The following is a 16,714-nucleotide window of genomic DNA, read 5'->3' on the forward strand; positions in this document are numbered from 1 at the left end:
TCTGCAGTCAATATAAAATTATACAGCCCTCTGCACATGTGCAGAATAATACCCACAAACCCTGAGCCTGTGAAAATGAGTTGGGCAGGCTTGTAAATAGCTATTTTTTTCATCAGCTTCTCCTCTAGGTGACCTTGTAGGGAACCTTTAGGAAATTGACTGGCTTTTCATCCTCTTAGGCCATAATTGACACAGCTGATTAAAATACTTTTGAAGTAGTAACAGGGCAGGGTCTGTGTGAAGTCATCCTGTCTCTAATTGCATCGCTCCATGGTTCTGCTGCCATTTTTTCAACTATTCAGAATTGCAGGCTGTGGTCTCACCGGCATACTCAAAGAACAAAATCTGTTTTTACACTTTAAAAAGCCTTTGTTCGTTAGAGTAAGCCTGATTTATAAAAGCAGAATGAGAATCTAAACTGGGATAAGGCAAGACAGCTTCAGTAAGGCCTAATGTCCCTGCAAGTTGGAAGCTGATCTAAATTGCTCCTTGGATTACTTGCCTTGAGGACATGGTGGCTTTTCTTTGTGTTTTTTAAACTATGAATAATGACTGTGCTGACCTGGGCTGATGGGGAGTTCTAGTCCAAAACATCTGCTGGGCACCAGATTAGGAAGGACTAAACTGTACAACTGCTGCTTCACACAGCTCCTGTTGATGTTTTTAATGGTTTTTTAAAAGGTCATTTAACACCTAATACAATTTGATCCTAGCATATCCTTCAGGTTCTAGTGGACTTTACTTCCGCATAGTCCTTAACTTTGAAGTAGGATCGGCCATGTCCAAGGCAATCCTTGAAGATGACAGTAAATATAAAGCCAGTGTTTGCAGCCTACTGGCAAAGCCTTCTGTGATCAGACCTAAGAGCTCATGAGTTTCAGCACTCCTGTGGGACTAGTTGGCCCCTGGGAAGCAGAAGCAGGGCTTGATCTTAGGCTGCTAAATGGAATCTCCCACAAGTGCAAGTGTATATGAACAGGTTTATGTAGTCTTACAGTTTTGCAGAGCATTGATAGAATGGAGTTTCTGCACCCATATACTATCACTTGCCATCATGGGCTTATGAGATTCATGAAGCCTTGTCAGGCATATCTTTAAGCGTACTTTTTTATTACTAAGCATATCGTCTAACCATAAGGACTAGGGTAGAAGCTTGTTTCCAGTAAAAGGTAAGATTCTCGGGGGCTAAATTACATTGAAACACATGGAGTACCTCCCACAATGGCAACAGCATTCCCGTTTCTCATCTTCCACCCTCAAAAAAACCCTGCAGAACCATCCAGTAGAACTTACATTGGAGGCTGTGATGGTTTGCATTTTTGCCAGCCCATCTCCCCTGCTCCTTCCCAGCCAGTGATGGGAAGCACCTGTTGTGACATGATTAGTGAGTCTTGCTAGATGTTGAGCTACATGCAATTGCTTTTTTTAAAGGGGCAGCCCTCTGTGAGCCTTTAGGATGCTGAATTCTGCGCTAGGGCAATATTGCTCTCCTTCCCATCTCCATCATTCACCCTTCCTCTCCCTATGTCACATTCAAGTTGCTGCATGCATACGCATGCATAGTCCTCTCTATACCATGTGGTTGAGTCCCATACAAGAAAAAAACCTGTGGGTCCATCTATACTACCAACTTCAACAAGCTTTAAACAGGTGTTGTGGTTCCTTGCCCTGCCCAGAACTCAAAGGCATTTTGCCACCATCTAGTACAAAAATCCCAAGCTCCTTTGGGAAGAGCTATAGTTGCAGGGTTCTGTGAGGTCAAACCATGATGGGGAAACTTTCCCATTTGCAGAACAGGCAATCTCTCTCTCAATGCCTCCCTAGCGGCTGCCGGATAAAATCTTTCCCTTCCTGGAGACCTGCCAGGGCCAAACTGTTGGAAGCACTCCAAGGTCTCCTTGTTTTTTCAGGAAACATTAGTCATGGCAGTATCACTCCCTCCTCTGCTTAACCCCAACCACAAAATATTGTCACCTTCTTCAAGCCTAAGGATATGGCGCCATAAATCTCAAAACTGCTACCTAGGAATCTAATGGGTGGTTCAGACTCTGTGCTTTATTTATTTAATTAGATTTATATCTCACCCTTCCTCCCGTTAGAAGGTTCTTACAGCACTCTGCATAAGGCAGGCATGGCATAGGACTTGTAGGTAGGAATCTTTGGCCTTGAGGAGCATGACTTCTTTTTGGTCAAAGGGCCGTATAGATAAAAGATCTCTGACACACACAAATCCTTCTTTGCAGAAGTGGAAGTAGGCAAGGACCAGGAGTTCACCGTCAAATCGAAGGGGGCAGGTGGCCAAGGCAAGGTGGCTGCCAAGATCACAGGCCCCTCCAGCAAGCCTGTGCCCTGTAAGGTGGAGCCAGGCCTCAGCGCTGACAACAGTGTGGTGAAGTTCATCCCTCGGGAAGAGGGACCTTATGAAGTAGATGTGACCTATGATGGAGTGCCTGTCCCAGGCAGCCCCTTCCCTGTGGAGGCTGTACCCCCAACCAACCCATCCAAGGTAAGAGTCCCCTGCATTTGGCCAGGTAGATTGGGATTTCTCAGTTGTGACTCATTTATTCTGGGGAGAATGTGGAGGCTTGAAACTGCAGTGCCTCGTATCTCTTCTGTTCTAGAAGTCTGGGCTGTTTCTTGGAGCAGGTATGTTCTTCATTATTATTATTATTATCCACAATTTATTAGACGCCTATCTGGCAGGTAAAATCCTGTCACTCTAGGCAACGTACAATAAAAGAATAATACATAACCAAAAACTAATACAGAACAGTCAAATAAATTAAATAGAGGATCAAAATAAACCATAAACCGAATTCACAGCATTAACTACACAGCTAAACAAATTTCTCCTCCTGCCTACTCAAAGCCAGGTCTTCAGCTGCTCGGCGGATGGCTACTGGCAGGGAGTTCCATAACAATGGAGCCGCAATAGAGAAGGCTTTGGACCTAGTGCCAGCTAATTTAGCCACTCTAATTGAAGGAACCACAAGAGATCTAATGGCTGAGGATCTAGTACGACCACCTTCTCCAAGAAGAGAAAGTCTGTTCTTCAAATAAATTGGGCCAGCATCACAAAAAGACTTATAGGTTATAACCAGTATTTTGAACTTCACCCTTGACACTATCGGGAGCCAATGAAGTTCCCGTAGGATTGGAGTGATGTGTTCTCTCCGGTTACAACCCTTAATAAGTCATGCCACCGCGTTCTGAACAAGTTGAAGTTTACGCATGGTTCTCATAGGTAAACCTATATACAAGGCATTACAGAAGTCCAGACGGGAAAGAACCAGGGCACTTACTACAGTCGGTAGAAGATGCTTAGGGAGAAATGGACAGATTTTACGGATAAGGGACAGGTGGTAAAGTGCAGTTCGGCTTACAGCCACAACCTGGGCCTCCATTGTCAATTGAGAGTCCAAGATGATGCCTAGACTACAAACTTGATCACTCAAGGGAACGGAGACTTGATTAAAGGTCACTTGAGTTATCCCTAATTTAGTTCGATCGCCTACCAGGAGGATTTCAGTTTTCTCAGGATTTAGCCGCAATTTATTCCTGGACATCCATTCCCCTATTAGTTCTAGCCCATTGGTTAGTTGTGTTATAGCTACCTGAGGGGAAGATTTAAAGGACAGGTAAATCTGAGTGTCATCTGCATATTGATGGAATTGTAGGCCCACGCTCCGAATAAGATCACCCAGTGGTCTTATGTAAACATTAAAGAGCATTGGGGCAAGAATCGAGCCCTGTGGCACTCCACACTCCAACGGCCAAGGCTCAGAAACCTCTTCCCCCAATGCTACTCTTTGAGTTCTCCCGCTAAGGTAGGAGCGAAACCAACGCAAGACACTTCCTTGAACACCCATGGTCATTAATCGATCTAAAAGGATGGTATGATCAACCGTATCAAAGGCTGCCGACAGATCGAGAAGGGCGAGGAAGGTGTATTCTCCTCTATCTAAGGCTCTTCTTAAGTCATCAACCAATGCAGTTAAAGCAGATTCAATGTGGTGTGGTGTCCTAGGGCATGTGCAGTGTGCCCTTTCTTGAATTGTATCCTATCCTAACCAAACTTGCTGTGTTCAAGACACTGACTATGCTTTCTCACTGACTCTGTAAACCTTCCATTCTTATAACTGGGCAGTAGTAAGATTGTGGCCTGGCCAGCAAAACTCCAGCCACTTAACATACCTAGACTTAGGCAAGGGGGTCCTGTCATGGGACATATGGAGGTCCTAGATGGGAAACAACATGAACATTCAATGAAGCTGAATGTTGGAAGACTCAGGACAGACAAAAGAAAGTACTTCTTCATGCAGCGCATAAACTGTGGAATTCTCTCCCACAAGAGGCAGTGATGGCCACCACCTCAGCTTTAAAAGAGGGTTAGGCAAATTCACAGAGGATAAGGCTAGCAATGGCTACCAGCCATGATGGCTGTGCTTTGCCACCATAGTCAGAGGCAGTATGCTTCTGAAAACCAGTTGCTGGAAGCCGCAGGAGGGGAGGGTGCTCTTGTGCTCAGGCCCTGCTTGTGGGCTTCCCATAGGCATCTGCTTGGCCACTGTGAGAACAGAATGCTGGACTGGATGGGCCACTGGTCCAATCCAGCAGGCTCTTCTTCCTCTTATTTTTTTATTGTTATTTATTAAATTGCTTATTTTGTGTTGTATTGTTTGCATTCCATAGAATTCAAATTGTAATGCAACATAAAAAATAAAAGAAGCAATCAACATTCAATTAAAAATTAATGCAAATGTTTCAAGCAGACATGTCGCGGACCACCTGAATGATGTTTGTGGACCACAGTTTGGGAACCTCTGTTCTAGAGTAATCTGACGTGCCATGAATTCTGATTATTCCATGGGGATAGGCATATAAGCGTGTCTTCCTTACAAAGAGTTGTCTGGTCATCATGGAAGAGATGCATCCTCTCCCTGGGCCAAACACTGCTTGAGCCTTCACAAACCCTGAATACTCCTCAGTCCTCTTTCTCAAAGGGAAGGGCTTGTCTAGTAATGCAGACTCAAATCAGGAGGGCTCTGCAGACTAATTTCTGGGTGAGAAGATGCCTGTCTGTAGAACATGGATGGGGAACCAGTCATCCTCCAGATGTGTGGTTGGATTCTAAATCGTCCCTGGTTGTTGACCATCCTGCCTGGGACTGATCGGAGTTAAACAATACAACTGGAGGAGGGCCGTTGGTTCCCCATCATGATAAAACCTTCTCGTCCCTGTGATACTTGGGCTCTACAAGAAATTGTGGCAGCTTACCACTGTAGATGGTCTGAAGAAGTAGGAGGGGATCTGCAATTCTTGGTCAGTTTATTCTTCTGCCTTTGGTGCCCTGCTTAGATTTGTGGTGGCAAGCTAACCATTCATAAAACATTTATTTTCATCTGGGTGTGGCAAATGGTCCCTTTTGTGGGGGGAGGGGGAAAGTGTTTGCCTTGACATGATGTTAAAGATGTCACTGTGTTTGTAGGCCAAAGTTAAGCATCTTCTTCTTCTGCCTTTCCTCCCTCACTTCCCCACACCTTTGCTCTGCCTCAGGTGAAGGCCTATGGACCAGGCCTGAAGGGTGGCTTGGCCGGCTCTCCTGCCCCCTTCACCATAGATACTAAAGGGGCTGGAAATGGAGGCCTTGGCCTGACTGTGGAGGGCCCTTGTGAGGCCAAGATAGAGTGCCTGGACAATGGCGACGGCACTTGTTCCGTATCTTACCTGCCCACAGAGCCTGGCGAATACAACATCAACATCCTCTTTGCTGACACCCACGTGCCTGGCTCTCCCTTCAAAGCCCAGGTGGTGCCTGGCTTTGACCCGTCCAAAGTGAAGTGTTCTGGACCAGGCCTGGAGCATGCCACGGTGGGACAGGCAGGGGAGTTCAGTGTGGATTGCTCCAGCGCTGGTAGCGCAGAGCTCACCATTGAGATCATTTCGGAGAGCGGCACACAGGCAGAGGTCCATGTGCGGGATAATGGCGACGGCACCTACACCATCACTTACATCCCTCTGTGCCCGGGTGTCTACACCATCACGATCAAATACGGTGGGCAGCCTGTGCCAAACTTCCCCAGCAAGCTCAATGTGGAACCAGCTGTGGACACATCTGGTGTTAAAGTCTATGGGCCTGGAGTGGAAGGCAAAGGTGAGGCTTGGGGGGCACAGTTGTATGAAGAGTGTGGACAGTGGGGTTCGGGGTTGAACAATCCTCAGTACATCATAGCAGGCTTGTGGCCAGGATTGTTAAAGGCTGTTTGGGTGTAGGTGGAGAAGTATTCTGATTAAATGTGTGCCAACCTAAATTGAGTTCACATGATTTGCATAGGCTGCAGAATTACAACATAACTGCAAAATGTTTCCCCTCATTCTGTATTTTGGGGATAATTCTGTTTCCCTATACTTGAAATAATTCTGTATGGGAAGTCTTAAGCAACCCTCTTGGGGCTTCCTTAAGACTTCACCAGGCATTGCTCACATAGAATTCTTCTCCCCAGACAAAAGGCCTATGGACACCAACTTGTTCTGCTAGTGACAGCTGGCATATCACGAGTCTGGAGCTTTACAACAAGGGGACTTGGAAATGTAGGCTAGGGAGGGAAATAGTGGCTTAATAGGCGTGAAGGCCCTTCCAGTGGGACTTGGCTGTGGCAGATGGCCTTTGGTCTGGGGAGACTTCTAGTGATGCATGCAAAGGACTTGTGCATATGGGCCTGAGCCAAAATCCCAGCCCAGAATACCTCTGCAGGTAGTGCTGGATGCAGTGGAGGAATCTAGGGTTGCTCATGAGACAGATGCAAAATATGTAGTTTTGAGACTGGGTTGGGAGTCCTCTTTCCACATTGTGTGTCTTCTGCTTGTGCTCACCAGGTGTGTTCCGTGAGGCCACCACAGAATTCAATGTAGATGCACGAGCCCTGACTAAGGCTGGAGGCCCCCATGTCAAAACAAGAGTGTCCAATCCCTCAGGAAACTTGACAGAGAGCTACGTACGTGATAATGGAGACGGTACTTACAATGTGGAGTACACACCTTATGAAGATGGTGAGAGAGCCGTGCAGCGGGGGAGGGGAGATGTTCAAGGTGGGGAGCCCACTTGGCATTGGTGGGGCAGACCAAGGTGGAGGAGGCATGCATTCCCAAGAATCTTCCTCAACATTTTGCCTGGCAGGCTTGCCTCCTGCTTTGAAAAATGAGAAAGGTGTTTGACTGAAAGAGCTGTTGACTCCTTGGGGAATAATTCATCTATTGCTCAGACTTCAATCTTGGCCACCCCAGACCCTACCTCTGATCCTACCATTAAGCAGGATGAAATGACCTCCTCATTAGAAACTCTGAGGAGACCAAAAGCGCATGTATGGCATGTGCACATGAATTGTAATTATTCCTGCACATGCACTTTAATCACATTTTTATGGCCTCCCTAAGCGTGTGCTCCATCAAACCTCTGTCTATCAAGACCATACCAAAATATCTTAGGCTGCTTGAGGGAGGCGTTAAGGGGATGGTCTTAAAGGGGTGAGTTGCTGCCACCAGTCTGCATGCTTTTTGTGGTGCATAGCCTTTGCTAAGCACTTGGGTGCATCACTTCAGAGTCATATCCTAATCTCCTGCTTGTGTCTATGGGATCCAACCTTTTCCCATCTTCCTTCAGGTGTCCATTCTATTGATGTGACCTACGACGGCAGCCCTGTGCCCAGTAGCCCCTTCCGGGTACCAGTAACAGAAGGATGTGACCCCACAAGGGTTAGAGTGCATGGTCCTGGCATCCAGAGTGGAACCACCAACAAGCCCAACAAATTCACTGTGGAGACCAGGTAAGACTAACGAGAGGCTACGCAGGAACACTGTATGGGCATGAAGAAAGGAATTCTCTCTTGGTTTGTGCAGCCAACCCTTGCCTGCTATCTTGGGAGACACAACCCTGCCTTTGAAAGGAGTTCCGCTCATCAGGAGGAGATAGGAAGGAGGCCATTCACTATCCACTAGTGAATCACCCTAGTGCCTGCTGGAATGCTTGCAAGAATGTTGGACTAATGTATTGGAGCATAAAGTCCTTTTATATTGCAGGATGAACACTTTTAGTATTTTTTTATAAATATGAATCACTTTGAGACATCTTATGCCATAAGTGACAAATGTTGTTGTTATTAATGATGATACATATGGTGCTTTTGGGCCCGCTGGACTTCCAAAGCAGCTTATGATTGCTGTGATGATGAGCTAAAAGGAGAAGCAATAAAACAGAACTGCTGGAGGGGCTGACATGTTCCAGCTCTAAGTAGGCAAAGCAAAAGTGCATAGTTAAGGCACAGCTTATCCTTAAGACAGCTGTGCTTTCTTGTTCTGTGAATTTAAAATGCAATGGCCTGTGGAGATCTTAAGAGAAAAATAGACCACACAAGACTGATATTGGCCCACCCCTGCACTGGGCTTAACTGGAATGTTTTGACTTCTACTCTGCTTTTGAGTTGCCTGTACAGGAGCCTCCTAGTTCACCTCCATCTTTTTTGCTTGAGGCAAGAGTCTGTAGCAACTCCCAACTTGCACAGGCTTGGATTTGTTGATTGATGGGGCCAGTTGGGAATGCAAAGTGCAAACTGGTTTCTGCCATTACAGGGGTGCTGGTACTGGTGGGCTGGGCCTAGCTGTTGAAGGTCCCTCTGAAGCAAAGATGTCGTGCACGGACAACAAGGATGGTAGCTGTTCTGTGGAATACATTCCCTATGAACCTGGCACCTACAACCTCAACGTCACTTATGGCGGCCACCAAGTGCCAGGTACCATTGCGGGTGGAGCAGTGGGAGGCAGGTGGGCGTGGTGTTGGTTCTTGTGTGTACTTGGTAGCTGATACACAGATGCCTTTTTTGTGGCTTTTGGCCTACATGGGCCTAGAGAGGAAGAGAGTGGCTACTCTGGCAGTGGAGAGCCTCTGGCCTGTGGGCCTAATTAGGCTAAACTGGACTTATGAAATAGTGGGTGCAGGGCAGGTAAAGATGCAGCTCCCTGTCTAAAGCAGAGTTTGGACATGCTGCTGATAAGCTGATTGTCGGCGCTAGCCAAGCTTTGTGACTTTGCCTGAGTGGTTTAATCTCACACTCTTCAGGAAAACTCCTTACCTGATTGTCAGGTAATGGACAGGTAGGTGGCTCTGCCCACGTGCCAAAATGGGATTGGGTCACCTAAGAAGCCACCCCACCACCCCTCAATTACACAGTTAAACTACTGCTCTTGATTTTTGGCAGTTTCCAGGTGCTGGGCAAGGCACTGGTGGAAATAAGACTGCCTCTCTAGGCAAAAGATGACAATATAGTGAGACTAGTCTTGATAGACTCTGCCGGTGTCTCAATATTGGAAGCAAGTTTTTAAGCTGCACAAGAATTGTCATCCAGAATGTCCCACAGAATGCATCCATGTGCAACTATATGTGCATTCTTGGAGCACTTAAATTATCCTTCAACCAATAGCCAGCAAAGCAGGAGGGGGTGGGGGTTGACCAAACGAGAGTATGTAATGGCTGTGTGGGATCTGAGACTGCAGGCTGTAGCACAGGGTTGGGGGACGTGTGACTCTCCATATTGTTGCTGGACTCCACCTCCATCCCTGAACATTGTCTATGCTGGCTAAGGATGATGGGAGTTAGGGAGTCCAGCTACTTCTGAAGGGCCGCAGATTCCCCACATCAGTCCCTGCTGCAGCACTTACTGTAGTCTTCCATCCCCAGCTGATCACTGGTCCTCTGCCCAGATTGCTGTAACATTCTTGTACAGGTTACCGATAGTCCAGATCAGGGCTGGCTCCAGGAATGCTGGGGACCTTGGGCATCTGCTTGCCCTGGGCCCCGGCGTGTGTGTGTGTGCATGTGCGCCCCCCCCCACGCCCCCCACCTACCTGTCTGCTGTCTTTTACCATTGCCCTTAACGAATATGGCAGCCACGGTTTCCCTAAGGGGATGACGCCTCTGCCACCATCTTTGTTGATGGCATGCATGCGTGCTATGCACGTGTATCTCTGCCATCAACTAAGATGGCGGCAGGGGCTTCAGTACCTTAAGGAAACCGCGGCCGCCATATTCGTTAAGGGCAATGGTAAAAGACAGCAGACAGGTAGGTGGGGGGGTGGCGGGCTGCAGATCGCGGAAGGGAAGTGGAGGGGCAGCTTAGGGGGCCCCCGTAGCTCCAGGGGCCATCAGGCCAGTGCCCCACCTGGCTGCCTTTTAGAACCGGCCCTGGTTCAGATATTGCCATTGTCCTGTGTGGCTTGTAAGGGTTGATGTGCTCTTGAGTCAGCAACACCCTTCACTTGATAATTCTGTATCAGCTGAAGGCCAAAGAGTCAGAGAACTGGAGTGCAAATAGGATTTGCTGGTTAGGAGTTCCGTTAATAAAATGTGCCTCTTGACAAATAAGTGGGAGAGAACTCAAAAGCAAGAGACTAATTTTGAAAATGCATTAGACATAAGGAGCATATGCTTCACCCGAGACCTTGATGTGGTTTTGGGGCTCAAATCCAACTTCTCTCCTTTCTATATAGGTAGTCCCTTCAAAGTGCCAGTGCATGATGTGGTGGATTCCTCTAAAGTGAAATGTTCAGGCCCTGGTCTGACTCCAGGGGTTGTCAGAGCCAATGTTCCCCAGTCTTTCACGGTGGACACCAGCAAGGCAGGTGTGGCACCCCTCAAGGTCAAAGTTCAGGGCCCTAAAGGTAAGCAGATCCCAACTTGGTTGGATGAGTATTGCTTTACTAGGGCTTGGCCCTTCCCTCACCTGTTGCGATTTTCCTGCAGGGGTGGTTGAGCCTGTAGATGTGGTGGATAATGCTGATGGGACTCAGACTGCAAGTTACGTGCCGAGCCGGGAGGGCCCATACAGCATTGCTGTGCACTATGGAGATGAGGAGGTGCCCCGCAGGTATGGGTTGTGAGTTGACTGGTGTAGACTAGGAGGAGCCAATAAGAGTCAGAAGCCTCTGTAGGACAGATATGTGGTATGCTGAAACTTGGCATTCTTAAGCAAGCTTCTAGTCCTTATGATCCCCCAAACTGGGGGAAGAGTTGGAAGCCAGAGGGGATGAGGCAGAGCTTCTAATAGTGACAGGAGTGGATCTTGAGTGTCCTTTTTATGGCTGCTTCCTAAGCTTCATATGATTCCCTTTTTCAGTGCTTAGCAGAAATTCAAATAGTCTGAAAACCAAATGCCTGAGAATCTGCAGTTAGGGAATTCACCTCTCAGGACCTGCTAGGGCAATCATTGTTTTATGTTGCATTGAAATTGTGAGGCTACTTTGAGAGAGTCTGTGCATAACCTGTTACAAACCTTGATTGCATGGGATATTTTAATTGGACTAACTTGGAAGCAAAACTTTACGCCATAGATCTTTTTAAGGTAGAAGGTGCTATACAACACTATCTCTTGCTGTGAACCCTCAAAGTGCATCAGATAAGCAGATGTGTTTGAGCAAAACTAAGTGCAAGGCTCAAAAGCTTTTCCTGGAACACTGAGCCCAATATACAACTTTCCCACTTAACAGCAGCTATTGCTGTTTGTGTGATCAGGACCCTTCTCGTTGAATCCTCTAGCAACCAGGGTGCAGTGGTAGGCTTATTATAGCTCTGTTTTCTGAAAGAGGAAAATAAGAGTTTGCTTTAGTGATGCTGAGGAACATCTGTGCATGCTAGAACTGAGGGATGTGTGCACGGGCATTTTAAGTGCTATGTTGATGATATAAAACTCTCTCATATGTCTACAGTCCGTTCAAGGTCAAGGTTCTACCCACGCATGATGCCAGCAAGGTGAAGGCCAGTGGCCCAGGGCTCAATACTACAGGTGTGCCGGCCAGCCTGCCCGTGGAGTTCACAATTGATGCCAAGGATGCTGGAGAGGGCTTGTTGGCCGTCCAGATCACGGTATGTGGAATGATGCCTTGCAGTGTAAACCAGGGAAGTCCTCGGAAGAGATTGAGTTTGGGGAACATTGCTGTGAGAGGGGCTGCATTCTCTAGGGCGGGTGGGCAAGTTCCAAAGTAGACACTCAGTGGAGCAATTAACAAGTGATGCCATAGAAACAACTGGGACACGTCTGAAGGTCTACAAAAGTTGGGAGACGAGTGGCTTCTGACCTCTTTGATCAAATCCTGTGGTAGAACTACCTTGTAGTGATGTTCCTAGTTGATTTGTCTAGGCTACCTAAGAGGTCCCATGCTTGCTGTCTTGTACTCGGAGGGACGGAAGTCTCCTTTTGCTTTGAGAAAATTTCCCAAAGGGCAGAGGAGCCTGCCTTGTTCAGTTTCCAGAGCTTGCTGCCCTTCACCTGGGCTATTCTTCTCCTATAGTTGAGATCCCAGTCTGCGACTGTATGGGAACTGTGTTTATATGTGGAATTGTTTTTAATTATATTATACATGGAATTATGCTTAATTGTTTTTTCACTTGTTTTATGGCTATAACTGTTTTGTTTTGGAATAAATATATTTAAAGAGCCACCAATCTTGCAGTTGGTGAGAATCTGCCTTGGCTTCTGAGTATCCCACTGTAGCAGGGTGGTAGATTTCTGTACTCATTTCTGATCAGTCTACATTGATGGCAGGCCTTAAGCTGAGCCTGCATCTAAAGCATAATGAGGGTTTTGTGCAGGTTACTGACCAAGTCCACGATTCCTCCTTAGTAATCCTGATTTGTTCATGCCTCGTTCAGTCATAACGTTTCTTTATTAAGAAAAATGAGAAACATCTCATGGTAGTGGTTGTCTTCTCATGGCATACAAGTTTAAATAGGTCAGTGTCTTGATCATGGCTGCTTTGGGATAAAAACCTTGGCTTGATTGGTTTCCACTGCATCTTCACTAAAATGCTTGCCTGCCTTTCTTTTAAAAACAACAACCATCCAAATCCTTCCTGGACTGTGTCTTGGTCAGGATCCTGAAGGCAAACCCAAAAAGGCCACCATCCATGATAACCAAGATGGCACCTACACTGTGTCATACGTCCCAGACATGACTGGCCGCTACACCATCCTCATAAAATACGGTGGGGATGAGATCCCCTACTCACCATACCGCATCCGTGCTCTGCCTACTGGTGATGCTAGCAAGTGTACAGTAACAGGTGAGAGCTCCTCCTATACAAGGATCTCGAGGTGGGGAGGGATGCTGGAGGGTGGGGCGAGCCACGCTGAAGTAATGCCACGCCCCCCCCACAGACTGCTTTTTGCCGGGCACGTCCGGCCACACTGCTCACCCACTATGGGGAGGGAAATACAATGTTGTGTGTGTTCTCTTGTGTTTTTTTTAATTGTGCACTGTTCCGTGTGATTCTTGTCTCACTCTGATTACCCTTGCTCTTTGCCCTTTCACCTCAGTGTCGATTGGAGGTCATGGGCTAGGTAAGCAGCTTGCTAGTGGCTTCCCCCACCCCAGTATGCCTGCCTGCCTGCCCTTCACCCTTTCCCTTGCATGGTTCCACTCTTGCATTAGACTCCACCTCTGCTTAAGATGGGAGAGGAGGCAGGAAAGCTTTTCCTGCGCTGTAGCCGGTTGGGGTGTTCCAGTTCTGATCAGAAGAAGTTGTGTTCTAAAACCAGGTGCCTGCTGAAAACTGGGGCTGTCAAAGTAAAAGACAGATCAATCACTAATATAGACATGAATATTGGTGGAACTTCATGGTGGAACTTGATAAAAGCTGCTATTTCACCATTTCAGCTTAAAAGAGGTGTTGTTAATATATTAAAACAACCTAGGAGGTCCAAAATAAACAAGCATGCTCTTAAGCTGCAGCCCCACTGATTGATCAGTTAAAGCTTCTAGTTCAGGGATGGGGAACCTGTGCAACTCCCATCTGCCCTAGCCAGCATGGCCAGTGGTTGGGGATGAGGGGAATTGTAGTCCACTTCTGGAGGGCCGCAAATTCCCCAGCCCTGCTTTAGTTATTGATCCTTTAAAAAGCTGCCGTTCTGGCTAAAGCCTTGTATTTTCAGCAGCTCTATTTAGAAACTCCTGTTCCAATCCCAGCAAGTATGTGATGAACTGGAATAACACTATTTATGTTTGAGTAGCACACGTGAAGACAGTTGGACCAGTAGTTTGTCTCAACTCCGTGTTGCCTATAGTAATCATTAGTGGGTCTCAAGCAGAGGCCTTTTGCGCCTTTGCTAGAGGAGCTGTTCCTTAAAGCAAAGAAGCTCAAGATTAAATCTGGGACCTCCTCTCCCCCCCCCCTTTTTGGCTTTCAAAGTTGAGCTGGGAGCCCTCCCCTGCTGGAACATATTAATGTGTTGCTTTTGTCAGCAGGATAGAATTGCTATGAATTAAGCCTCTACTTCAGAGACAGAAAAGACTTCGGGGGGAGGGGGAAGCCTTAGATTTTCTCCAACCCTGCTATGAAGCAAGGAGGTGGATTTAATGTTAGGGGTGGATTGTGGCATGGACATCCTGGTAAATTTCCCACCCTCATCTTCCTCTCCCCCACCCTGGTAGTCCTCTCATACCCTTTGCCTCCCTCTCTAGTGTTCCAGAAGTTTCCATCTCTTGCTGGGCTTGCCTAATGAGTGGTGTGAGTTTGTGAATCGGGGTATGGATCAGGGCTATGCATGTTTCTTAACCCTGTGGGGAAGGCTTTTCTCTACAGACAGGCATGTTGCAAGCATTGTGGTGGCTTGGGTGATCACCTAAACCTGCAAGAGTCCTATTGCCTTGACTTTCCACAAGTTTCAGAAGCCTCTGATTGCGGAGGATGCTTCAGAGTTGGCCAGTGGATCCCTGGAGCTACAAGAGGCTCATGCTTTTGTTTTTCTGTACCATCCTCACAAAAACAAGAGGTTAAAACAATAACACAGTGTAATAATCTAAAGCAAAAGCCATGGAATAAAGCTGAAATGAAAGCAACAGGAATGGAAGGATCTAAAAAGCAACACTTTTATTTAATTGAATGTGTATACATCCTGAGAGCATTAGAAGGTCTTAACCTAGCTCCCAAAAGATCAGTGCTGGTGCCAGGAGAGCCTTTCTGGGAAAGTTACTCCTGGGTGAACTCCTGGGAGCAGCTTCAGACCAAGGGCAACAGATAAGCAGTTGTTATCTTCAGGGCAGTTGGATACCCTGCTCAAACTCTGGGGGAGAACAATGCATGGTGCTTTAAATAAACTGAATAAAAGAAGAGTTTTAAGCTGCAGATGCTGCATGGTTCTTCTCTGTGAGGCCACCCTAGACCACATGTGGAGGCACATCCCTCTGCACTTCAGTGAAACTTGAATGTGCCATGCAACACGGACAGGAAAGCCTGTTGACCACCACTTGCCCTTGCTACCTAGAGGGTTTATGAGTCAAATTTGGTTGGACATAAATCTGAATATGTCCCTTCCCAGCGTGGGTCTACCTTCCTGCAACAGAAGCATAAAGCAACTGTAGAAATCTTGATTCAGGTTAAACTTGACACTGATGCCACTTCCATGTGCTGGTAAAAAAAAGGGCAAAATTAAAAGAGGATATCTACAGCAGTGTATGTGTCTAGTGCAAGTGTGTTTAAAAGGCATGGCTTCTCCAAAGTAATCCTAGAAATATAGTTTGTAAGTGCTGAGAACTTGTTGGCGGAGCCCTCTTGAAGCTAGAGCCCCCTCTTGTTAAGAAGGATTAACCCAAGGGTAGCCAATATGGTGGTTGGATGATGCTGGACTACAACTCCCATCAGCCCTGAACACCATGGTCAATGGTCAGGAATTATGGGAGTTGGAGTCCAGGAGCAACCTTGAAGGCGCCACATTGGCTATCATTGGGTTAACCCCTTAAAGCAGCCTGGAAAAGTCTGTAGCTCAGAATCTTAAGGGCATATTGATATAGAACAAATCTCCCATTCTGCTTTAATTGTGAGGTATAGGATTCTTTTTCCAGGGGAACCTAGCTCTTCTAAAAGCCCTTAACGTTGGCCCATCCCTAGTCACCCGAAGCTGTAACATCCCTTGCTTCCTGAACAACCAATTCTGCTGCTGCTGGGGTCCAATCATGGCTTTGGTTGCTATAACTCAATCTTGCTTTAGTCCTTTTTTTAATGTGATGCTATCTGACTTATTCGTTGGTGTAAGATAGCAGTAGTTGGGTGTGATCTAGCTCCCAGCCTCCTGTGCAAGCTGGCTGGTTTTTTTAAAACCTTCTCTTTCCCCCAAGACAATTGGCACCGGAGGCTCTGACAGTCTCCTCCTGCACCTCAGGCGGGGGGGGGGGGGGAGGAGGAGCCCTTGACCTGTCCCTTGGTTCACTGTTTGCCCTTTGAGTCCTATTTTAAACATGGCTCTGCTTAAAAACAAAACAAAAAACCTTAGATGCTGACCAGGCTGTACAGGTGGACTTGCAACTGAGAGCATTGGTTGGTACAGCCATCATTGTGAACAAATTGTGCTGGCTGCAATACAGGCCTCCCATGTGAATGTAGGTATTCCTTGAGAGAGCTTGTCTGGGGTTCGCCGGCAAATGTGGACCGGTCTTAGGTTTTCAGCGCCTGTTCCCTGCTCGCAGCTGGATAGGTGAATAGTCCATTGGAAAGGTGCTCTCTTTTGACCTACAGTGGCGTAATTTGCTTGTGCAGTATTGATTGTCCCATGATGCTTTAGTTCATTGGTAAGCCCACTCTCTGTCTCAAAAGTTCCCCAGTGACATTTGGGAGGCTGTGGCATAGTGTAGATAAGGGTAGGCTGGTGTGTATATAAGGGACTGGAGGCTTAAGG

The 16,714-nt window shown here is 47.0% G+C and overlaps 1 protein-coding gene across 4 annotated transcripts in view; it reads left to right on the forward strand.

The window, feature by feature from the left end:
* FLNA (filamin A) overlaps positions 1 to 16,714 on the forward strand; it is a 98,253-nt gene that overhangs the window by 50,199 nt on the left and 31,340 nt on the right. For 2 of the 4 annotated variants that reach the window (XM_061614247.1, XM_061614249.1), the window contains exons 21-30: positions 2,244 to 2,506; positions 5,557 to 6,154; positions 6,877 to 7,050; positions 7,661 to 7,823; positions 8,626 to 8,786; positions 10,540 to 10,710; positions 10,793 to 10,916; positions 11,755 to 11,911; positions 12,918 to 13,107; positions 13,361 to 13,384. In XM_061614247.1, coding sequence (XP_061470231.1) covers positions 2,244 to 2,506; positions 5,557 to 6,154; positions 6,877 to 7,050; positions 7,661 to 7,823; positions 8,626 to 8,786; positions 10,540 to 10,710; positions 10,793 to 10,916; positions 11,755 to 11,911; positions 12,918 to 13,107; positions 13,361 to 13,384 — 2,025 coding nt within the window. The remainder of the gene's footprint in view (positions 1 to 2,243; positions 2,507 to 5,556; positions 6,155 to 6,876; positions 7,051 to 7,660; positions 7,824 to 8,625; positions 8,787 to 10,539; positions 10,711 to 10,792; positions 10,917 to 11,754; positions 11,912 to 12,917; positions 13,108 to 13,360; positions 13,385 to 16,714) is intronic. The other 2 variants (XM_061614248.1, XM_061614250.1) reach the window with 1 other exon arrangement.

This window comes from Rhineura floridana, chromosome 3 (genome assembly GCF_030035675.1).
Source record: "Rhineura floridana isolate rRhiFlo1 chromosome 3, rRhiFlo1.hap2, whole genome shotgun sequence".
Classification (NCBI taxonomy): domain Eukaryota; kingdom Metazoa; phylum Chordata; class Lepidosauria; order Squamata; family Rhineuridae; genus Rhineura; species Rhineura floridana.